Genomic DNA, 24,049 nt, shown 5'->3' with positions numbered 1-24,049 from the left:
GTCACTGCCAGCTTGGGGCTGTGTGCCTGTGGGTCAGGAGCTCTACTTGATCTCCCATGCTGGGACCACAGTTGGGTTGGAGATGGGGTCTCATGGCACAAACAAGGCTGCTTGGAGCTGCCCATTCAGGAAAGGTGATGGGTGGGATAGCTTCTGTCAGAAGAGGTTAGGGGAACTGCAGGCCTTATGAGTGACTCTAAGTACCACACATGACCTATGAGTTGGAAACAACTTTATTGATACCTGAGAAAAAGTGCAGGAAAAATATTCCTCCTGACCAGGTGGCCTGTCCCCTGAGGCCAGATCATTCTCTCACCTCTCCCTTAAGCCCTGGGTCATTTGGGGCCTCACTGGCCAGCACCCAGAGGCTGAAGACGTCCACAGCCAGAGCCTGGAAGCCAGACCCAGAGACCAGGAGAGGGAATGTCTACAGCGTGGCTCCTGAGGTCAGGGCCAAGGTCAGCGTGGGACCCTCATCGGTCAAGGGCCAGCGCCTCTTGGATCACTGTCCGGAGTCCGATGGAAAACAGCTCCTCCCATGGTTCCCGGATCCAGGCAAGCAGGGCTGTCAGCTGCTCCTGACACACCACACGGAGTGCCCAAAAGCTCTCCAGCCGGGACACCTGGCAGACCGAGCAGTTAGCAAGGCGAGGCTCATGGGGACCACACCAGGGTGGGTACAAGGGAGGTCTCTGGGAAGGCCTCACTGTCTCCACCTTGGCTCAGTGCCTCTCCCCTTCCCCAGGCCCGTGTCACTCCCCATAAAAGATCCTGACTCTGAGCTTCGTAAACAGAATCCAGCCGACGTTTACTGAAAGCCTCCAGAGGACCTGTCTTTTTCATCTTCCCTGTTGTACAGAAGATGCGGACTCAATTTCAGGGAACTGTGGATTCAATTCCCAGCTCCACCACTTTGGCCTGGGCAAACTGGTTAACATCCCCAAGCCTCAGCTTCCTCATCTGTAAATAGGACCAGTAACCGTATCTCCTCAGGTGGTGGTCACAAAGGCCAAACGGCTGGCATACAACCGGCCCAATCCTGCCAACTCAAAGCTGCCGGAAACCTCACTGAAAGCCTTGTGGCCCAGATAAATGGCTGGGCTCCCAGTCCAGGTGTCTCCCCTGCCTACAGCTGCCTCCCTCTCTGACTTGATATTCATCCAAGCCTAGAGTCCCCCAGTTCCTCCAACCCTAGTTCTCTCATCTGTAAGTGCCATCCTGCCACCAACGCCCAGGGTTCCTAGACCCATTTCCCACCCTGCCCTCATGGCCCCAACCTGTGCTCACCATCTCCCCTCCCTCCCTCTCACTGGAGATACACACACACACACCTCATCATAGAAGAGCAGCCGCAAGTCCTCAGGGGCTGAGCGGTAGAGCAGCACGGAGCTCAGGCTGCTGAGTGGCTGCTGCTCCCTGACACGCACAGCAGGACCCGGCCCCGAGGGAGGCACCTTCTCAGAGGCTTCGCCAGATGCTGCTGGAGGAGAGGGCTCTGCCGGGGATCCTGCAGCATCCTCGTCTAACAGGAACAGGGTGGACGGAGTCAGCAACAGGGATACGAGGCAGGTGGAAGGGCCTGTAGGGAAAGAGGCATCCAGTGTGGAAGGTCGTGGAGGGGCCCAGATCCCTGGGGCCAGCGTCCCAGTGCTGCAGGGGAGAAGAGGTGTGAACCACACTCTGAGGTGGGTCACAAAGCAGCCTGTGCCCCTGGGGCCAAGACCCTCCCTTTCCCAAGCTCCATGAATCTCTACTCTGGAATACCTCTGAGGCCTACCACCCCCCACTGCCCCACACCCACCCTACTCAGAAACAAGGCTCCACCCTCTCCTTCTGTGACTGATGAGGCAGGGCCAACTCAGCCACGCTGCTCCACTTCATAGAAAGCCTGGGCCCGAGAGCAAAGGCTCTGGGTAACTGAGGATCCTGGGTGCCTCCTGACCCCACCCAGAGGGTCAGGGCACACTGAGGCTGTTACTCAGCTATGCCCTCGAGTGAGAAGTTCTCCAGGTTCCAGGAACTGACAGTTGCTGCAAGGGCACTGTACAGGTGCTGCGCGTGGGCCAGTGCCTGTGACAAGGTGGGGTACAGAGACCAGGGAAGCATCAGCTGCACAGAGGCTTCACCTTCAACCAGGAACGCCCGAAGGTAGAAGAACTGGCGAGCCTCCAAGGATGAGTCTTTTTCCAGCAATGGCCTAGAGGGAACATGGCAGTCACAGGAAGATCAGCTAGGGGTTGGGAAGGACTTGGAGAGAGAGGAGTGGGAAGAAAGCCCTGCAGGGGGTTGGGAGGAGACACTAGGGGCCCATAAGGGGCATGGCATGAGGTCAGGTGGCTGCCCAGGACCTACTCAGCACAGGGCCATGTCTGGGGCTCTGTGGAAAGAGGATTGGGCAGCAACCCCAGCCTCTGCCTCCTATCGACTCACCAGAGCCGGTGCTGGGGGGTGACCTCCTCCTCTGTGGCACTGACACAGTTCCTCCAGGCAGGGGGCAGAGACTGCAAGACATCTAGACAGAGCCAGGCCAGGGAACTTTAGAAGGCTCTGCTCTCCTCCAGCCTAAACTCACCACCTCTCAATCCCTTCCTATTCTCCACATTTCTGGATTTCAGAAACTTCTACAAGGGACAAGTCCTGTTACCTCTCTGTCTCCGCTACTCGGTACCAGGTGGGGAGCTTGGCCCCAAGGCCCTGCCCACCCTCGTGCCCACCCTCCTGCCTTCCCCTCCCCTCTCTCACCAAGGAGCTCCTCTAGGAAGGCCCGGCAACACCTGGCATCTCGGGGCAGCAGCACACAGCAGCCCACCCCAGCTGCCCACTCTAGCCGCAGGCTCTGGCCTGCCAGGCCCAGCTCTATGCCACTCAGATCCTGCAGGGGAACAGCCAGGGTCAGCTGCAGCCAGCTAGCTGGAGGCTCACTGTGGAGAGAGGGGACAGAGCGATGGAGAAGCGTGAGGGTGGAGTGAGAGTCCCAGAGAGGCCCTGCCCCAGCTGCACCTGCCTCACTCACTGCATCACCCCCGTGCGCTCACCACACCCCATCTTCCCCCTCATTCCATCTCCTCCCTCACCCCATTTCCCCCTCACTCACCCCATCTCCCCCCTCATTCCATCTCCCCCCTCACTCACCCCACCTCCCCCCTCACCCAATCTCCCCCTTCTCTCACCCCATCTCCCCCCTCACTCACCCCATCTCCCCCCTCACTCACCCCATCTTCCCCCTCACTCCCCCATCTCCCCCCAACTCACCCCATCTCCCCCCTTACTCACTGCATCTCCCCTCTCACTCACCGCATCTCCCCAGTCACCTTCAACAGGTACAGCCTGCGGTTAGACACAACCACAAGGCACATGAACTCCCCAGTGTGGCCTGCCAATGCCACTGGCACCTGGGGGAAGAGGAAGTTGGTGAGAAACCTGATAAGAGGCCTGGGGAGGTGGGGCCAGACTGAAAGCCGAGTTCCTGGGGACAGCACCCTCGGCCTGACCCTCCCACTGCCCACCCACCAGTCTATGGAGCTTCCCTCACACTCGACAGCCTCTTCATCCACCACCGCTCTCTGCCTTGCAGCCCCTGCCCGCTCAGAGCCTTGGCAGCTGGCTTCCCTGCCTGTCTCCTCACCCCCTCCACGCTCCGCCAGACTAACTGTTCTAAGGCACAAAACTGACCATCACTGCCCCATTTCAAATCCTTCAGTGGCTCCCGGTGGCCCTCAGAAACAAGTCCAAACTCCTTGGCAGACACAGGAGGCAGCTCCTGACCTGGCCCCTGCCGGCCCCCCAGAGTCCTCTCAGGACCCCTGCCACTCGCCCTGCATGTCCAGGTGCCCTCATCCTGGGCAGTTCTCCCCACCAGCGACACTCTCGGGCCTCCATGCATTTGCTGCTTCCTTTACCTAAGACATTCTTTTCCTCCATACTCCTTAACTTACCCTTCAAGACTGAGCTTAGACATCACCTCCCAGGAAGCTTCCTTGACCCACTCAAGCTGGACTAGACAACCCTTCAAGGGCCTTAGCCCGATTACAGCATTTGCATATTGCACAATCATTGTCAGTTTCTCACACCAGACTGTAAGATCAAGGGCAAGATTGATCTGTAGATCCTCAGTGTCTAGCACAACAGGTGCTCAGCAAAGGCCTAACGACATCATGTGTTTATAATAATGCTAGGAGGCCCCATTGATGAGTGCCAGGTGCTGGGCTGGGCAGCTTCAACATGAGCCCTGACGCACGCCACTGTGTAAGGGAGGCATCGTTATCTCCATTGCAGACAGGCAACAACTGGGACTCAAATACCAGGGAATGTGTCCACGGCCACACAGCAAGAAGCTGCTGGGGTTGAAACCAGAAGCCAGATCAGGTCTCTAGAGTGCTTGATCTGACTCAGTTGGCTGTGATGGAAACGAGTGGGCACCCTGGCCAGCTGGGGGCATGGGCAGTGTCAGGGAGCACAGACCTTGAGGCAGCACTGGAACTCCTCCTGGGCATCGCTGAACACCTCAACATCCAGGAAGAGCCGGAGTCGGTGGTCCACAGAGCGGAGGCCACAGCGCTCAGGGGCTGAGGGCAATGAGGGGGCATCAGCCTGCCCGTGGCAGCCCCTGGGCTCCATCTCCACCTCCCCATCAGTGCCCCTTCCCTTCCCCAAACTCGTCTATGTCTTGTTTTGCCTATACTCACGGGGACTGAGGCTCCAACTACCGTGGTCACGGGTGCTCGGTGCCTGAGGTGGGCTGTTCTTGGCCCTGTCAAGGTGGTCACCATGGCCAGGAGGGTCGCAGACAGGGCTGGCAGGCGGAGAGGGAGCCAGAGACTGCTCTCCCTGTTTCCGCTCCCTGTTGGGGGTTCCCCGAGACACAGCGAGGAGAACCACGTGGTCACTACCACAGTTAGGACACACAGCAGGAGATTCTGGAGGGAGGATGGACACAGTCCCCATGAGCCTCCCCCACACAGTGCCACAACTCCCACCATGCTCACGATGCTCCTTCCCCACGCTCAGGTCTCCCCTGAGCCCAAGCCTCCAGCTTCATACACAACCACCACGCCCCAGGCCACCAGCTCCCTCTCCCGGCACAGCTGCCAACTGATCACTCCCCATCCCAGGGAGGGATGAGCTAACGCTGGCCCGCAAACTCCTCAAAGTGCACTCTACCTTCTAACTCTAGGCCCTCTCAGACTGGGCCAAACACAACCAGGACCTGCTCTTATGCCCTCTTACAGACTTGGGCTGATCAAGTACTTCAGGGCTCTCCTAGCAACGTCTGAAAGACCAAAATCAACAGGTCTGGAAAGGCAGAGAGAACTCTGTTGCCAAATTTCGGTCCAATTCCAGGCTCCATCAATTAATGGCTCTGTAATCATGGGCAAGTCATCTAAGCTCTGTGAGCCTGGCTCCTCGTCTATAAAACAGGGATGACAATAGCATCTATCTTATACTCATTCTTAGTGTCAGGAAGCTGGGAAGGAATCAGGACATGGATCAGCAATGAGAGAGGCAGCACTCTGAGCAGCTACACTGTGCTGGGCATGTGCTACCTCCTATGCCAGTATGATCGCATTTCATCACCAGAGAAACTCTCCCTATCTCATTTTGCAAAGAGGAAAGAAAATATTAAATCATTTACACACGCTGCCCAGGACCATACAGCTGGGGGCAACGGCAGCAGCTACCATTTACAGGAGACATTTGTGTTGTGCCAGGCCCTCTGCTTGGTGCCTTACTGTCATATTTAAATAGCGTAACAGCACCATGGGGTGAGTTCATTCCCTTCTTTGTTCAGAGGAGGTAACTGAGGTGCAAGTGAAAGGAGAACGGTTGGCCGGGTGTGGTGGCTCACGCCTGTAATCCCAGCACTTTGGGAGGCCAAGGTGGGCAGATCACGAGGTCAGGAGACTGAGACCATCCTGGCTAACACGGTGAAACCCCGTCTCTACTAAAAATACAAAAAATTAGGTGGGTGTGGTGGCCGGCGCCTGTAGTCCCAGCTACTTGCGAGGCTGAGGCAGAAGAATGGCATGAACCCGGAAGGCAGAGCTTGCAGTGAGCCAAGGTTGTGCCACTGCACTCTAGCCTGGGCGACAGAGCGAGACTCCGTCTCAAAAAAAAAGAAAAAAAAAATTAAAGGAGAACAGAGCCCACAGTAATGTTCATTAATAACGCCACCATGGAAGAGGCTCCAGAGACCCCAGCACCTCATGGTGTACAGCCAGGGTCCGGGAGGGGCTGGGGGCTGTTTCTGTTTGCGCTGTGTCGCTAAGGCTGCATGCCCAGGCCAGTCCACAGTGGGGAATGGAGCAGGGCTCCATTTTCTGAATAAAATCTAAACCCCTGCTCCAGCTGCCGCCAAGAAGAGAAAACCGTCTAATAAAATTCTGGCATTTCCACAGAGCTGTTATCAAGAATATTTATTTCTTCTTCAATGTCTTCTTCAAAGATAGTGCTGACTGGTCTACAATGGAAACAATTCTTGTTTTAAGGACTAGCGCATGAAGAAATGCCACAGGACATTATGTACCTTCCAAGGTCAGCCGGGAAGGATAAACCAAGCCAACTCCCCGAGCATTTCACTCAACAGCTACACTTGCTGGCAGAGGCAGCACCACAATCCGATACTGCAGTGAGGGCTCATTAGGTTTTATGTAGTGTCTGAAATATCAGCCAAAAAAACCCCAACACAACAAGCCTTCAAGTTATGAAAAAATAATGAGTATGTTTAAGCACAGTTACAGAGATTGCATTTCCTGACTTTCAGAGTTAAAAAAAAAAACAAAAAAAACAGGATATAGTTTCTTCTTTTTTTCTGTTTTCCTTTTTGTAAATGCAGCAGGCAGACGGTTTTCTTTTTCCTCCAGGCAGAACAACTGCTCTCCACTCTAGCCCCTTCTCCCTAAGGCTCCCCGTTCACACTCCCCTACACAGAGCCACTTTCCCTGGAACAGGGGAGGCGTGTGGGCAGAGAGGTCAAGGGCAGGACTTGTACCTGTCTTTTGGAACAGAGGCCTCCAGCCTTCCTCACTGTCTAATCCCAGCCTGGGCTCCTCTGGCTTGAACTCATGGCCACAGCGTAGACACTGGAATCTACCCAGCAGGAGGTCCCTGGCCTCCCCAAGCTGTTCCCGAGCCACATTGGTGACTGGGGTCAACACGGCAAGCAGCTCCTGACAGAGGGTGGATCAGAGGCAGCTGTGAGCAGGCGGACCCCAGACGGACACCTCCCACAGGCCCCTGGCCCTCAGGCCTGCTGCCACTCCCCTCTGGCTCTCTTAATCCCCACAGCCTCCTGGGCCCCCACTCTGGGCGCCATCACCTGGACAGCTGCGTGGGCATCAGGCTCCAGCACCAAATAGCGACGCAACTGCCGGTCAGGGCAGATGTAGGAGAAGCGCAGACTGAGGATGGGGGCTCCAGGGAGCAGATCTGAGCCCTGCGCAGCAAGAGGGGGACCGGGTGAAAAACAGCAGGGGCGGTGATCAGAGGGATGAGGGGATGCTGAGAGCACGGAGGATGGCAGGACCTCTGAAGCCTGTCAAAGGCCTGTGCTGACGTCCAAGCTCCAGCACAGAATCCCTGCTCCTCAGCCCAGCTTCCCGAGTGCTTGCAACCTCTGAGGCTCCCCTCCTCGGCTCCTAGTGCCAAGGAGAGACTGTAGGAAATGCCCAGCCCAGTGCAGGGCACACAACAGCCATGTTCCCATAACTGGCTCCTCCAGAGACCCTGCCACACCCCACTCACCGTGGGCCTGGGCGACCTCTGGGCCTGGGCCTCCGGCTCTATCTCAGCTGCCTCCAGACTCTGGAGCTCCAGTCGCTCCAGGGTGCGAGCTGCTTGGAGTTCCACCTCAAACAGGTGGGCAGAAGTGACCCTGAGAAAGCATTCCCTGCCCCGTACGCCCTCAGGCCCCTCCAGGGGACACACCAACATGGGGCGACAGAGTTCCGCTGTGGAGAGACAAAGAGAGAAGGCCTGCAGGGAGGGAAAGTACCCACACTCCGCCCTCCCCCGAACTGGCCCTCCACCCGCCAGACCCCACCACTCACAAACATCCCAAGGGCCCCTGGCCTCAGCTCGCCCCAGCCCACAAAGGGCTCACCTTCCACTTCCTTCTGGTCCTGCTCCTCTTCTTCCTCCTCTCCTGCCTCCTCTTCTCCCTGTTCCACCATCTGCCCCTCCTCCTTCTCCTCCTTCCCCTCCTTCTCCTCTTCCTCCTCCTGTGGCTCCGCCCTGACCTCCTCTGACATTTTCTGTGGTGACTCCTGGGGGCCTCTGGCTTCCTCCTGCGGGGGTGAAGGTCTGGGTGCAGTGTCGGGGCCCTGGGAGCTGGCTGGAGGTGCACTGGGGGCAGAAGTAGTGGGGGTGGCCGGCAGAGGGTTTCCGGAGGGCTCCAGGTGACTCCTGTACTGCAGCCAGTTGCGGCCGAACCGTTCCCGGAAGCTGCTCATGAGCTCCAGCTCCCGGTGCTGCTGCACGAACCATCCTAGGCAGGAGGGGAACCCAGAACTGAGCAAGCCTGCCCCACACAGATGGCCCCAAATCCTTCAATGGTGCTCCTCAGCGATGAGGGGGCGATGGGCTGTGTATGGGGACACGGGCAAGGGAGGCTACAGGCGCCCCCTCCGTGGCATGTACTAAAGCGTGTCCTATGGAACACTGTGGTCACATGCAATCCAAGCTGCGCATCCTATGCTACTTCCGGAGACTCAGCATACATGACAGCATCCTGAAGGGCCCGAGACGGCCGGCAGCTGACACACCTATTTCTCTTCAACCTCACATTTCTCAAACTTCTCTGGCCACGATCCTATTATTTTATATATATACATATACACTTTCTTTTGTTTTGGGGTTTTTTACTTTTTTTTTTAAGAGATAAGGTCTTACTCTGTCACCAGGTTAGAGTGCAGTGGCATGATCACAGCTCACTGCAACCTTGAACTATCAGGCTCTGGCGATCCTCCTGCCTCAGCCTCCCAAGTAGCTAGGACTACAGGCGCACACCACCACGTCAGGCTAATTTAAAAGTTTTTTTGTAGAAATGGACATCTCTCTATGTTGCCCAGGCTGGTCTCAAACTCCTGGGCTCAGGCAATCCTCCCACCTCGGCCTCCCAAAGTGCTGGGATTACAGATGTAAGCCACTGCACCTGGCCTACATGATCTCTTGACACCCCACAAAATTAATGTTCCTCGAAGTTTTCAAAATGCTCCCAGAAGCAGTCTTCTCCTTTCCCTAAACTAAAAGAAAAGAAAAAAGACTAAGAAGCCCTCTATAATACTCTACCCCAACAAAAAATAACATTTCTTCCAGCAGATCTTCACTCTAACTTAAAAATTAGAGTGAGCTCGATGGGGACGAGAGAGGTTAGTGGGATGAAGCTGACTTACCAGCCGGAGAGGGGTTCAGAGTTCGGGGCTCCGGGTCTGTATCACTGGGTTCAGAGATGCTTGCCCGTCTCACACGGACTCGGCTCTGAGGTTGGTGGAGGGAAGAAGTTCTGTGAAAGCCAAGCCTCCAGCCCTGCCATCCATGGCTGGCCATCCAACCTATCAAAGAAACCCCGACCACGTGCAAGCACAGTTCCTACCATTCCCTGCCCACTGTAGCCCAGAGTCCCCGGAGAGACACCCAACCGCAGGCACAAGGCAGCGGAGGACGCTGCTTACCTTAACCTTATGAAGCAGGGGCTGGGTCACAACACCCCCTGAGGAGAGGCTGTCACTCAGGTCAGGGCCACCTGAGGTTTCAGGAGTACTCCCCACTGGCCAGGGCAAAGGTGGGCCCATGGGGCTGAGCCCCAAGGATGTGTGAGTCTGGCACGTGACGACAGGAAGGAGAGAGAGGTTGGAGCCTGGGAGCACCTCTGCCTTGCCCAAGCCAGCCAAAAGGCAGGACCCTACTTTCCACTGACCAGGAAGACCCTGTCACCAGCCAGCCCTCTGTTCTCTCCCCAGCGCCCTCCCTTCATGTCTTCCCCCAACAGTCCTCGCCCCCCAACCACACCGACCTGAAAATCTGTCAGCGACAAGACCTTGCCATCGAGAAGGAACTGAGCAAAGACAAAAAGGGGGAGGGAGTATGTGGTAGGCCCATCCTGCTGAGTTCCAGGTATTAAGAACACAGTAAGCAGGGTCCAGGTCCTTGGCCCCTCACCCAGGGATGGCAAGAGGGTGCAAGGTCGGGGAGGACTGGGCAGGAAAGGGGAAGCAGAGTGGACACAGGACGATCACTCACGCCAGTATCAGCATCCCTGGCCCGGGGTGACAAGTACTGGGCAGTGGCTGCTCGGTGCTCAGGGTGGAACCAAAGAGGGTTCCCCTCCAGGTAGAGCTGAGGGGCAGGAAGGGGAGAATGAGGAGGGCCTGGGGCCCTGGCCCTCCCTGTGTGAAGAAGGCACTGACCAAACCAGCATGCGGGGGTAGGTGCAAGGGTGGTTTCCAGGCCCCTGATGCATTCCCATCTCACCTTGCGGAGCTCAGCCAGCAGCCACAGTGGTGACAGCTCCCGGTGTCCTTCCAGCAGGTTGTATGCCAAATCCAGGTGCCGCAGATTCCTCAGCTGCTCTAGGCCTGGGGTGGACGCAAGAAGGAAGGAAGAGCATGTGGATGAGTACACGCAAGTGAGTGTGGTGCATGCACTGGGGGAGGGTGCAGCAGAAAGATCGGCCGGAGCACCCCTGCACTCCCCATAAGCCCTCTCAAGGCTCTAGAAGCACATGGTCCCCAGGCCAGCCCCAGCCTCACTCTCCCCCTTCCCCTCCATGCTTGCCCCATCACACACCCCTACTCACCATGCAGGCTCCGAAGCTCATTGCCTCGCAGTATCAGGACCCCCAGAGCAGCCCCTGAGGGTCCCATTCTTGGCACCAAATGCAGGCGATTATAGGAGATGTCCAGATGGTGGAGCTCACACAAATCCTGGCAGGGGTACGGGGGAGAAAAAGATTCTCTCGTTGAGCAAACTCTAGCCAGGGTCCTCTGAGACCTCTTCTGGACTAGGCCTCAACCTTGGCCTATATAAAAGTGCACACACTCAGCACAAATGATTTCATCCACCCCTCCTCCCACATTAAAAGACTTGAACAACACCAGCACTGTTCCTAACAGTTCAAGGCCACAGCCTGAGCATGGCAACTCCAACCCCCTTAAATTCCTGCCTGGGAAAAGTCAAAGCTGCCAAAAGAATTTCCCATTTGTTTCAGCCAACTCCTGAAGATAGGGCCCCGTCTCCCAGTCTCTGTGAAAGGGTAAGGGCCTTATTTTGGTAAGTGCCAGTTAGTTAGCAAACTCAGATGGGTTTCATGTGGACCAACCTGATTTCCACTCCCCCAGCTCTGCTCAAGGCCCTACCATTCCCCTGCCCACTCCCCCACCGGCCCCCTTTTAAAATGCCCAGCCGGCCAGGTGCAGTGGCTCACGCCTGTAATCCCAGCACTCTGGGAGGCCAAAGAGGGGGGATCACTTGAGGCCAGGAGTTCGAGACTCGCCTGGCCAACATGGTGAAACCCCGTCTCTACTAAAAATACAAAAATTAGCTGGGCGTGGTGGCACACACTTGTAATCCCAGCTACTTGGGAGGCTGAGGCAGGAGAATCGCTTGAACCCGGGAGGCAGAGGTTACGGTGAGCCGAGATCGTGCCATTGCACTCCAGCCTGGGTAACAAGAGCGAAACTCTGTCTCATTAAAAAAAAAAAAAAAATGGAAAAAAAGTCCACTGACACTTCTGTATCTTCCAGGCTCTGTTCAGGGAAATAACCATGACTGCAACACTGTCTATGCCGTCACCACAAACATTCAAACTACAGACGAAGAAATCCATCGGTTGCCACTGCTATCCTCATTCCACCATCTAAAGAAACATAGAGCTCAACGCCTAGAAATCTCAACTGGCTGCCCTCTGGACTCAGAAAATGGATTTATAGTCTGCTCCAACCATTCATCTTTGTTTCCTTTTTTGTTTCCGTAGAAATGTCCCCCATTAAATGCCTGGTCACTCTCACCATCCAGCAAAACTCATCCACTACCAAGTCCCAATAAATGGCTCAGTTGGTTTTTAGTGAACAAAAGGTGATCAAGGAAGAAAAGGATTTATATTGTTCAGGGGAAAGAGGAGTGTCTCTTCTTTCCCTGAATTAGAGGAGGTTCTCACCTTGATCAAACCCTACTCAGGCTCCTCTGGGCCTTCTTTTTGACTAGGCCTCAACTTTGGCCTGTTAAGAACTGCAGACTTGTTCAGCACAAGTTCAACAAAATTCAACACAAATTATTTTTGTTGACTCCTCCAACCCCCACAGTAAAAAACCTGAACAAAAACAGCAAAGTTCTAACATCTCAAGGATGCATCCCTAGAATGGTGACTCTAGCCCCCTTAAGCTCCTGCCTGGGAAAAGTAAAGGCTGCCAAAAGAATTTCCCATTTGTTCTAGCCAACACCTGATGACAGGGCTCCCGTCTCCCAGTCTCTGTGGGAAGGTAGGAGCCTAACTTTTAGCAAACCCAGAAGGGCTTCATGTGAACCAACCTCCACTTCTGCTTTTCGTACATTTCCACTTCCCTTACTCTGCTCAAGCCCTCACAGTTCCCCTTCCTATTCCCTCGATCTCCTTTTAAAATGCCCAGTCACCTCTGCACAAATTGAAGTGGCGTTCAGTTCAGGTTGCACCCTCTTCCCCGCTGCAATAGTTTATCACTGATAAAAAATCTGTCCTTACTTGGTCGGGCACAGTGGCTCACACCTGTAATCCCAGCACTTTGGGAGGCTGAGGCGGGCAGATCATGAGGTCAGGAGTTCAAGACCAGCCTGGCTAAGATGGTGAAACCCCATCTCTACTAAAAAATACAAAAATTAGCTGGGCATGATGGCGGGCACCTGTAATCCCAGCTACTCGGGAGACTGAGGCAGGAGAATTGCTTGAACCCAGGAGGTGGAGTTTGCAGTGAGCCAAGATCACACCACTGCACTCTAGCCTGGGTGACAGAGCAAGACTCTGCCTCAAAAAAAAAAAGAAAAAAAAAATCTGTCCTTACCACTTTAACTAGTTCGGCTTTATCTCTGACAGGTGGATGGGAGGACCCAGAAGAAAGGTTCTTCATCATAATCACAAAAGCTACCAGTTTCTGAGCTAGGCACTAGACTAAGCAACATTGGGTACTTCTTCACAATCATTTTAATACTATAAAAGCAGGTATTCAGCCGGGCATGGTGGCTCATGCCTGTAATCCCAGCATTTTGGGAGGCCAAGACAGGTGAATTGCTTGAGGTCAGCAGTTCAAGACCAGCCTGACCAACATGGTGAAACCCCATCTCTACTAAAAATACAAAAATTAGCCAGGTGTGTTGACACGTGCCTGTAATCCCAGCTACTTGGGAGGCTGAAGCAGGAGAATTGCTTGAACCTGGGAGGCAGAGGTTGCAGTGAGCTGAGATTGCGCCACTGCACTCCAGCCTGGGTGACAGAGCGAGACTCTGTCTCAAAAAAAAAAAAAAAAAAAAAACAACCAGGTACTCTTGTGATTTCTACTTTACAGGTAAAAAAACCAAGAGGTAACTAACTTGCTCAAAGTTGCACAGGTATTAGAAGTTGAGATATGAACTCTGGTTTGTCTGATGCTAGTGTCTAAGCAGTGCTATCTCCCAGAATGCAGCTCCACCCTCATGGCAAGAGCAAGGTGGGAGTAAAAGCTGGTCAAGGAGAGAGAGTGAGAGCAGAGCAATCAAAGACCCATGGTGTGCCAGCTGCCAAACTGCCCATACTCACCATCAGGAATCCCTGACAGTCCTGGACTTGATTGTGGCTTAGGTTCAAGAAACGCAGAGCTGACAAGAGGCGCTGAGAGAGACGGGGAGGAGGCAGAGAATCGATGTTCACTACAATACTATCTGGTCAACCAGCTGGCCCTCCTCCCCAAAGGCCTGGCCTTGCCCTTCCTCGAAACCCTCTTCCCTCTGAGGCACTCACCAGGGAGCTGTCTAAGGCGGTCAGTGCATTGCAGCTGAAGTTGGCAGAAAGCAGAGCCAGCCAAGGGAGGGCAGAGCAGAAGTCGCCACCGCAGGCTGAGAGGAGCTCCTGAGCAGACAGATGGGTGCTTCATTACCCCACGCTCCCCTTCCTCCCTATGCCAAGGCCAAGCTCTACCACCCAGTCACTCATTCATTTTTTATACACTGAACTCCATCTGAAGATACAGGCTTAAAGCCCAGGTCCCTGACCCAAGAACTCACTGTAGGGACAGTGGGAAGGTAGACACTAGAATATGTAATATAATATGGTAGGTACGACTATAAATATACAGGCAGTTACAGAGTGCTGCGGGAACACAGACAGGGAGTGAGGACACTGTCTAGAGGGAAGCAGGAGGCAGGGAGAGCTGCAGAGAGGGGAGAACATCAGAGCTTGGTTTTCTACATCTCTCAAGTTGAGGTGTCTGAGCTCACCCCTCACTCTCCTTACCTCTAATGCCTGGAGGCTCCTGCTGCAAATCAGGGTCTCCAGCTGGGAGTAGATGCCTCGGAGGCCATGTAGACAGTGGAGGGGAACACCTCGGAGCTGGGACAAGGAAAGGGGAGGGAGGAAGGCAGAACCCCACAGAAGACAAAGACCTCATCCCCATCCCCTAGTTAGGAGGAGGGAGAAGACCACAAAGCCCAGCTATGGTTTAGGGAAGCAGTAAATGGAAAGACAGTGGATATCACATGACTGCAGAGCAATGGGTATACTCAGGCCTGGCCTCCTCACCAAAGAGGCTCTTCTCTTTCCCATCCCCAAGGGGCTGCCTCAAGTTGGGTGCTGTGCACCAACATCCCCCCGTGTCCCCATACCTCCAGGTGCCGAAGGGATTTGAAGGGGAAAATCTTGATGGGCCCTGGGGGGCCAGGACCAGCAACATGGACCAGCTGAAAAAAAAAAAAAAAAACTCAATTTACTGAGGCACGGCAGATCTCCCTGCCCTCAACATTCCTTCCTTAGCACAACCACTGGTACATCTGACACCCTCTGGATCCTGGCACTGCAGACTTCTGCACCCCTACCCTACCCCCAACTTCCATCATTCTCTTGGGCTCCTTGCACATCCTGCCTCTTCCCCACACCCAGAACCTTGAGTGAAAGCGTTTTCTGCAGCACGTCGAAGAGAAACTGAAGCTGAAGAATGACAGGGGAGTCGGCAGGATGGGAGGGCAGAGCCACAAAGCCTGTCTGGCCAGGGCCCCATGGCCCCAGGTGCAGCTCAAATACGTGGTTCAGCTGTTGCAGTGTGGGAGTCAGCAGGCTCAGGGTGCTACAGCCAGACAGGACCACATCCCCTGCAGAAAAAGGGGCAGACAGGAGGGAAGACACAGTGAAAAGATTTTTCTCTTTATTCTAAGGCTCTATGATGCCAAAATATACCCACTCCAATCCATATTGTAGATCTTCTATTGCAGGATCAAATTTTCTATCTCCTTCTCAGCTCAAAAGCATTCAATGGCTCCCCTCATCTTCAAAAAAAGTCCTACCATTTCATTCAGCCTGATGAGACTGCTTGGCTACACAACTCCAACCAACTCTTCCAAATTTTCTTTCACCTTCTGCTCAAAAGAGCCTCATCTACTGACAGTGCTGGAAATACAGCCAGCTTGGTTCACAGTTCTCTCTTGTTATGAGACACCCCCTTCCACCGCCTAGCTTGAGACCAGCCTCCTCCAGGAAGCCGCCTCAAGAAGTAATACTGCTGAATTTTCATATTGCAGTCACTCATTATTACATAAAAGTTAATTGGAAGTTTTATCTTTCTTTCTTTTTCTGATTGCAAAGCACATCTGTAGAAACTTTCAAACAATACTAAAAAGTATGTCATAGAATAACTATTCATTATAGCACTAAGGCATTGTTACTGCTGTCTGTTAAAACTGCTCTCTCTAATGAGACTTTCATCCTTGAGGGCATCTTTTGATCACTCTGGTATTCATCACTGCACCTAAAAAAGTACAGCTACAAGCTAGGCATGAAGGAATGCTTTTTTGGCTTAAAAAATATAATAAGTATGGAGTCAAAGAATGTTGCAGAAATAGTACAGAAAGGTCCCTTGTATCCTTTACCCAGTTTTCCCTAATGGTTACATTTTATATAGCTATAGTACAATATCAAAGTCAGGACACTGAGCTGGGCGCCGTGGCTCAGGCCTGTAATCCCAGCACTTTGGGAGGCCAAGGCAGGTTAATCACTTGAGGTCAGGAGTTCAGGACCAACCTGGCCAACATGGTGAAACCCTGTCTCCACTAAAAACACAAAAAATTATTCTACGACTCTAACCTCGTCTCTACCAAAAATACAAATATTCTCAGCTGGGCATGGCGACATGCGCCTGTAATCCCAGCTACTCGAGGGGCTGAGGCCAGAGAACAGCTGGAAGCCAGGAGGCAGAGGTTGCAGTGAGCCGAGATTGAGCCATTGCACTCCAGCCTGGGCGACAGAGGTAGACTCCATCTCAAAAAAAAAAAAAAAAAAAACAAACAAACAAAAAAAAAAACAAAGGGCAGGCGCGGTGGCTCGCGCCTGTAATCCCAGCACTTTGGGAGGCCAAGGCGGGTGGATCACGAGGTCCGGAGTTAAAGACCAGCCTGGCCAATATGGTGAAACCCCGTCTCTACTAAAAATACAAAAATTAGTAGGGCATGGTGGTGCATGCCTGTAGTCCCAGCTACTCGGGAGGCTGAGGCAGAAGAATCACTTGAACCTGGGAGGGAGGCAGGGGTTGCAGTGAGCCGAGATCATACCACTGCACTCCAGCCTGGGTGACAGAGCGAGACTCCGTCTCAAAAAAAAAAAAAAAAATTCAGGACACTGATGTTGGTACAATATGTATATATAGCTATATGCTGTTTATATAAATTCCTGCAGCCACGCAATCAAGATACAAAACTATTCTGCTGCCACAAAGCTCTTCTCCTGCTACCTCCTTGTAGTCACACATTCACACACCCACTATTCATCACTGAATAAATTAACAAGTCCTACAACCTGACATGAAGGATTCTGTATGTACTAGACACTGAGGATAGATACAGACATGGTTCAAGGACTCTTCCCACGTTCAAAGGGCCTCCTAGTTGTCTCCTCCCAGAGAAGGATATAAGACATTTGCAAAGTTATCAATACAAGCCAGGAAATAAAACTGCTACTGGCCAGGTGCTGTGGCTCACGACTTTAATCCTAGCACTTTGGGAGGCCAAGGCAGGTTAATCACTTGAGGTCAGGAGTTCAAGACCAACCTGGCCAACATGGTGAAACCCTGTCTCTACTAAAAATACAAAAATTAGCCGGTCATGGTGGTGCACACCTGTAGTCCCAGCTACTCAGGAGGCTGAGGCAGGAGAATCACTTCGTCCCAGGAGGTGGAGGTTGCAGTGAGCTGAGATTGCGCCACTGCACTCCAGCCTGGGTGACACAGCAAGACTCTGTCTCAAAAAAAAGAAAAGAAAGAAAAGAAAACTGCTATAAAGAGAGCTTCCACAGATATCGTCAATAGGAGCATGGAGTGATGGAGGACAGCTAACATTAACTGTAGTATGTACCAGATGACTTTGGTATCTCATTCAAACCTTCTCAGAATCTCTCAAAGAGAAGCACTATTAACCCCATCTTACAGATATGAAAATTGAGGTTCAAAAAAGTGAAAAATCTTGATGGAGATCATATAATTGGTAGGAAGTTACTTCTCCTATCTGATCTCAAAGCCAAGGCTTTTTCTACCACAACTAATGCCAACCAAGTATTCAACAACTACTGTGGCTCCACTATGCCCAGGCACAGTGCCAAGCATCAGGGAAATCATTACAATAACAATAGCTCCCAACTGTAAGCAGTTACTATACTTGCAGGCATTGTACTAAATACATGAATTAAAACGAATCCCCACAAATGTTAAGTACAATCACTATGCCAATCTGTGAGGAAAACTGAGCCTCAGGAAACAGTATGGCAAGTTTGAAAGAGGGTTGATATTCCAACCCAAGTGGGTCCGACTCCAAATCTCGTGCTTCTATCTACTGTACTTAGTACCTTGCTACACAATAATGATTATGATCGAGATCAGTCCCTGGTCCTGAGGGGCTTTTAGTCAGGTAATGATCACTTCCTTCTGACAGTGTCAGAAGGCACGGAGGGAGGGATACCGCCCTTTGGCCTCAAAAGACGGCTAGAGTTTAGGCTATCACAGGCAAAGGACACTGTACGGGCGAACAAACCTGGGAAAAGTAAAGAAATTGAACTCTGACACCTGGTGACCCTACCAGTCGTAACTCCATGACTCTCAGGGCGTGTCTCCAGAAAGCACCACCCCTACCTCGTCCGAGGTCCGAGGCCCAGCCCAACCGGAAGTCCACTCACCGGACTCCCGCAGCAACCCCGCGAGCTTCCACACCAGGGAGTCCCTCTGAGCGGTCGTCATGGCCACGGGACGCTGGGGGGCGGAGCCTGGGGGGGAAAGAGGAAGCGGAAGAGCCTCAGGTGGGCGGTAGTGCCAAAAGCCCACGGCGTCCGCGCAAACCGAGGCGTCATGCGGAGAAAAAGGCGAGCAAGGAAAGAGAGGAAGAGCATCCTCCTGGCCGCCCTTTCGAGGAACATAAGTCCTGGTCAGACATACCGAACCTCCCCGTCTGGTCCTCCTACCAGCTCAGCTGCCCGGCGCCTATCAATGATGGAAAGGAAGTCCCGCCCCGGAAGAAAAGCGAGCCAAGGGACGACCGGAAAACATGCCTCTGCCGCCGGAAACCGCGCCGTAGGTTATGCAAACGAATCGAAAAGGGGCGGTGCGGGGGCTGTCTCCTGACCGCGGTGGTGGCTGCAGTGGTTCCCTGGGCTTCCTGGCCCGGAGCTGGGCTCCCATTATTCCCCCGCCCTGCGCAGCCTGGGGCTCCCGCTTGGCTTTCGGCGAGCCTACCGCGCCGGTGAGGAAACCCTGACTCGTTTGCAAACTGGGCGGGGAAGCAAAGTTTAGAGAAATGGAGCTTTGTTAGATAAAAATTTTTTCAAAGCAAACAGTCATTTTCCAGTGAAAGGAGAGCGTATTCGCCGTAGGATGGACTTAGATCGTGTAAAAGCTGAGGCTACCGAGGATATAACCTCCGGGGTCCTTTGCCTCCTTTTCCTTAGACTCCCTCCAAACTCGTGTATCTTTCCTTCAGCAGTACTGGGCTCCACGCGAACCTAGTCCTTTGTCTTTACCCTATTACCTTTCATAACATCCTAGTTGAAAAGTAGTTATTCAACCGCGTTTGAAAATGAGAACAGGTTCACAGAGGCTAGGTTACTTGCGAAGTTCGTTCAATTAGTAACCAGTAGCGCCAGGACTGCCAGTTTCTTGCTTCCGAATTCTCATGATAGCTTTCACCAGGCTCCCCGTCAAATGCTAACGTCAACTACTGAACTAGATTAGCAAAAAGGTCTTTTAACAGAATTCCTGGTTTTCAGGGAGAGTTTCTTTCATGAAGCGCCCCATTTCTACAGAGGAAAATCAAAATGAATCCTAAGCCAGTTGAAAGGAGGAATAGGGTCATAGTCATCTTTATCCCCAGTTGCCAGATTTGAAAGATTTTATTTTCTAAAGACAAAATATTTGAAATGGCAAATATTTCAAATATTTTGAATATTTGAACCACACAATTTCGCATTCATGGCATACTACTTGTGCTCTGAGCTGAAAGCCTTTTAGGTTAAATAAAGTAAGTGGAGATACATCCGAAGCAGTGTTGAGCTCAGAAAAACAATACCCCAAAATACGGCGCTTTGGTGTGCTGACTATTTTGAACTAAAAGAGACTGGAAGGCCTCAGGCACAGTCTCTCCGACCTTTTCCTGCCCTCCTGTCTCCCAGCCTTCTTTCTTCCCCAAGGCAAGCCATAGAAACCGGAATTCCTCTTCCCCAAGATGAGTCACAGAAACTAGAAGCCCTCTCCCCCAAAGCCAGCCATAAAACCTAAACTTCCCCCACCTTTCTACGTAAGAGCTGGCCGTGGCCTGGCGCGGTGGCTCACGCCTGTAATCCCAGCACTTTGGGAGGCCGAGGCCAGCGGATCACCAGAGGTCGGGAGTTCGAGACCAGCCCAACCAACATGGAGAAACCCTGTGTCTTCTAAAAATACAAAATTAGCCGGGCGTGGTAGTGCATGCCTGTAATCCCAGCTATTCGGGAGGCTGAGGCAGGAGAATCGCTTGAACCCGGGAGACAGAGGTTGCTGTGAACCGAAATCACGCCATTGCACTCCAGACTGGGCAACAGGAGGGAAACTCAGTCCAAAAAACAAGCTGGCCGTAAAGAACTTCTCTGGCCTACCTTGTCTGATAGTAGGCCGTAAGACCCTCATTCTGGAAGAGATCCTGCCTCATACCTGGGAGGAAGGAATGCTACACAGAAAGACCTTGTTGGGTTTCCAGCTGCTGTCTGTTACTATTAAGTGGCACACTTTTTGCCCAACCACATTACTGCAGGCTGTCCATTTTTCATAGAATCTAAGCATTAAAAGCAAGTTTTCCCTGGCTCTTTGGGTAGCCATTTCTGAAGGCTCCCATGTCATGTAAAACTTTGATTAAATAAACTTCTTAGTTTATTTTAGATTTTTCTCTTAACCTATCTTTTGTTATACGAGCTCTGACCCTTATGATGTGGAAGAAAGGCATCACAACTTTTCAGCCCCCACAACAGCTAACTAGTATGCAAATATAAAGTCAGAGTAAAAGCTCAGTATATTTTGTTGAATTATTAATCCCATAACCTGACAATTGTCAGTCCCTGTTTATTAATCACCTGGAACTTAGAAGGGCAGATTCTCCCAAACAGTAACTGCCAACTCTACCCCTCTTAGGCAAGAAACAGATTCTTTTCAAGTCACTGACATTGCAGTGTCTTGAAATCTGTTTCAGCCATGCCTTTTCAACCCATAGTTATTTTCTGAGAATTGCTCCACCCACATGGGTAGCCCCTGTAGCCAGGTTTGCTCTATATCCCTTTGCTTCTCAGAAACGTGGAAGTGGACAAAGGGAGAAGCAAAGAAAGCTGAACTACAGAGGGAGAGAAAAATAGATCTACTAAGGGAAAGCAACAGGAGACTCCGTAGTTCTTGTTTCCCTCCCCCTTGTGAGGCCCACTCTCCTTTCTACCCTTGGCCTGTAGGGGAGGCCTTGGCTGCCTTCCAGAGAATTCTCCCCCGCTTTTTTTTTGGCCTAAGTTAATCTGAATGTATTTCTGTAAATTGCTACCATAAGAACTTCAACTAAGACAAAACCTTTACAAAATGAAGTCTAGATTAGCAAATCTAAAAGGGAAAAAAATTCCCATTCATCATAGCAGCCAAAAAATCAATAAATTATAGATATAAATACAAATACACACATGCTTATAATATTTTGAGAAATATGCCAGATCTATGTGAAGAGAACAAGAGAACTTTAGGACATTAAAAATGACCCAGCCAGGCACAGTGGCTCACACCCAAAATCCCAGCACTTTGGGAGGCCAAGGCAAGTGAATCACTTGAGGTTAGGAGTTCGAGATCAGCCTGGCCAACATGGTGAAACCCTGTCTCTACTAAAAGTACAAAAATTAGCCAGGCGTGGTCGCAGGCACCTGTAATCCCAGCTACTCTGGAGGCTGAAGCAGGAGAATCACTTGAACCCGGGAGGCGGAGGTTGCAGTGAGCTGAGATGGCGCCATTGCACTCCAGCCTGGGCAGCAAAAGCAAAACTCCTTCTCAAAAAAAAAAAAAATTCTCTTTATTAAAATGGTGTGCAGCCTGGTACGGTGGCTCACGCCTGTAATCCCAGCACTTTGGAAGGCCGAGGCGGGCAGATCACGAGGTAAGGAGATCAAGACAATCCTGGCTAACACGGTGAAACCCCGTCTCTACTAAAAATACAAAAATTTAGCCGGGCGTGGTGGTGGGTGCCTGTAGTCCCAGCTACTCGGGAGGCTGAGACAGGAGAATGGCGTGAACCCAGGAGGCGGAGCTTGCAGTGAGCCGAGATCGCACCACTGCACTCCAGCCTGGGTGACAGAGCAAGACTCCGTCTCAAAAAAAAAAAAAGTATGCAATGCCATTTCAAAAATTCATGTTGCTGTAAAGTAGCATAACATGTATGGGCTGCTATTACATAATTTCATACTATCATCAATGAGTCTGTGTTTCTCAAAGACATGCTATGATATCACTCTGTTAACTTGCAAACACTCTTCTAAGTTTTAGTCTCCAGGACTGGTACTCCACCTAAAATCAGAAATGTCCAGTTGGTTCTTCTAAGCACCAACACCAGCTGCACATGACAAAGAATTCCTAGCACTCTGGTACTAGGGAGGCACTACTCATCTGCCTGGGGCTCCACCCCCATGTTATTGTGTGGAGAGAGAGATGCTGCTGGTAGCTTCCCTACCACCCCTGAGTTTCCTGGAGTAGGCTGTGCAAAGTGCTGATGATAAAAGAGGGTAAGGAAAGGTGTGCTGGTTACTAGCTTAGGTTTCAGGGATGAAAAGAAGGGAGAAGGCCGGGCGTGATGGCTCATGACTCTAATCCCAGCACTTTGAGAGGCCAAGGCAGGTGGATCACTTGAGGTCAGGAGCTCAAGACCAGCCTGGCCAACATGGCAAAATCCTGTCTCTACAAAAATTAGCCAGGCGTGGTAGTGTGCATCTGTAGTCCCAGCTATTCAGGAGGCTGAGGCAGGAGAATCGCTTGAACCCAGGAGGCGGAGGTTGCGGTGAGCTGAGATCACACCACTGCACTCCAGCCTGGGAGACTGAGACTCCATCTCAAAAAAAAAAGAAAGAAAAGGAAAAAAGAAGGGAGAAGAGAGTATCTTCATACAAGAATGAAGAATGACTGCCAGCCGCATAATACAGATCTCAGATCCTGCTTATTTCTGATACCTTGAACCATGCGAGACCCAGGATCCTTGCCTACAGGGGAACAGAAGTCATATTTCACCTTTAGGATACAAGCCATTGTCCTGGGTCTAGACCTCCCTGTTCTGATGCTGCAGCCCCCAACAGAAGATCAGATAACTGAGACCTACGGATTCCACCAAAATGAAAATGTTACACTTGGGTTGGGGGTGAAGGGGGGTGAAATTGGATGATCTATTTGTTTTATCATCTTGCTATCTTTAGCTGGGCATGGTGGTGGGTGTATGTAGTCCCAGCTATTCAGGAGGCTGAGGCGAGAGGATTGCTTGAGCCCAGGAGTTCAAGGTTGCAGTGAGTTGTGATCACACCACTGCACTCCAGCCCGGGCAACAAGGTGAAAAAACTTGCTATCTTTGTGGAGTAGGAAAGGGGGAAGGATGGAAGACAATGAAAAGGTATGAATATTACCTCCAAATATAGTTTTGGTAAAAAGAGTTTGTACCAGAGAGGAATCCGTATGCCTAGTAGCCACAGCCCCAGGATGAGTGGCCGGAGGTAGTTCTTTCTATAAGTAACCTTGGCTCTGCTACTAGACTTGGCCACAAAAGACTGGCCCAGGAATTAACTCAGTTACCAAAGTCAAAAACATACAGGACACATCAGCCACACTGGAGGAGGTCTGGCATGAGAACTCCGAGTTAGACCATGACCAGGCACGCTCATCAGAGCCTGCTTCCGGAAGAGATTTAATTTGAGGCACACAGAGGGAAAGCTGGGGAGGCAGAAACTAAGCTCACCGAGAAATCAGAGAAGCTGGGGCCTGAGAATGACTGACTGAAAAGAAAGCAACAGAATAACAATATTCCAGTGACCCAGCAGCCGCTCCACTCTCCCCTTATGAGAGGACTTGACCATTCTGCGTAAAATAAACTGAGTGCTTCCATGAGGAGCTCTGCAGTAAACCCGACGTTATATGAGAGTGCCTTTAATTATTTTCATTGTCTATCCCGGAAAGCCATGGAACCATTTGAGAAGGGGGTTAAGAAGGGCTATAAGAAAGACCAGAACTATGTGCTTCATTCAGGACACAGGAAATGGAGAGATGAAGACCCGAAGAATATTGTAAATAAGTAGAAAAAAAAAAAAAAAGAAAAGAATTGGTCTTCAAAGGACAGAAAC

At 51.8% G+C, this 24,049-nt stretch overlaps 1 protein-coding gene across 17 annotated transcripts; it reads right to left on the bottom strand.

Annotated features, from left to right (window-relative positions):
• Positions 1-217: 217 nt before the first annotated feature.
• Positions 218-18,739, bottom strand: STK11IP (serine/threonine kinase 11 interacting protein). 17 transcript variants are annotated; one of them, XR_678683.5, is made up of 25 exons: positions 18,624-18,707; positions 18,368-18,454; positions 15,098-15,303; positions 14,821-14,895; positions 14,453-14,548; positions 13,961-14,068; positions 13,760-13,831; positions 10,793-10,919; positions 10,468-10,571; positions 10,237-10,332; positions 10,010-10,051; positions 9,669-9,815; positions 9,390-9,474; positions 8,099-8,482; positions 7,741-7,946; positions 7,316-7,432; positions 6,989-7,166; positions 4,686-4,916; positions 4,462-4,565; positions 3,295-3,392; positions 2,743-2,921; positions 2,431-2,512; positions 1,802-2,197; positions 1,332-1,650; positions 218-623 (listed from the first exon to the last, which is right to left on the bottom strand). XR_678683.5 is itself a non-coding variant. In XM_009444388.5 (25 exons), the coding sequence occupies exons 2-25, from the start codon at positions 18,426-18,428 to the stop codon at positions 474-476; spliced, it is 3,267 nt and encodes a 1,088-aa protein (XP_009442663.1). In that variant the 5' UTR covers positions 18,429-18,454; positions 18,650-18,739; the 3' UTR covers positions 218-473. The 17 variants fall into 17 exon arrangements, 10 of the variants coding, with proteins under 10 accessions (XP_009442663.1, XP_016806069.1, XP_516112.4 ...); XR_010149895.1 differs by having other exon boundaries at positions 218-960; positions 1,332-1,579; XR_678684.5 differs by having other exon boundaries at positions 1,332-1,579.
• Positions 18,740-24,049: the final 5,310 nt, after the last annotated feature.

The sequence above is a fragment of the Pan troglodytes genome, chromosome 13, assembly GCF_028858775.2.
Source record: "Pan troglodytes isolate AG18354 chromosome 13, NHGRI_mPanTro3-v2.0_pri, whole genome shotgun sequence".
In the NCBI taxonomy this organism is placed as follows: Eukaryota; Metazoa; Chordata; class Mammalia; order Primates; family Hominidae; genus Pan; species Pan troglodytes.
This window is presented reverse-complemented; position numbering and strand designations above follow the sequence as displayed.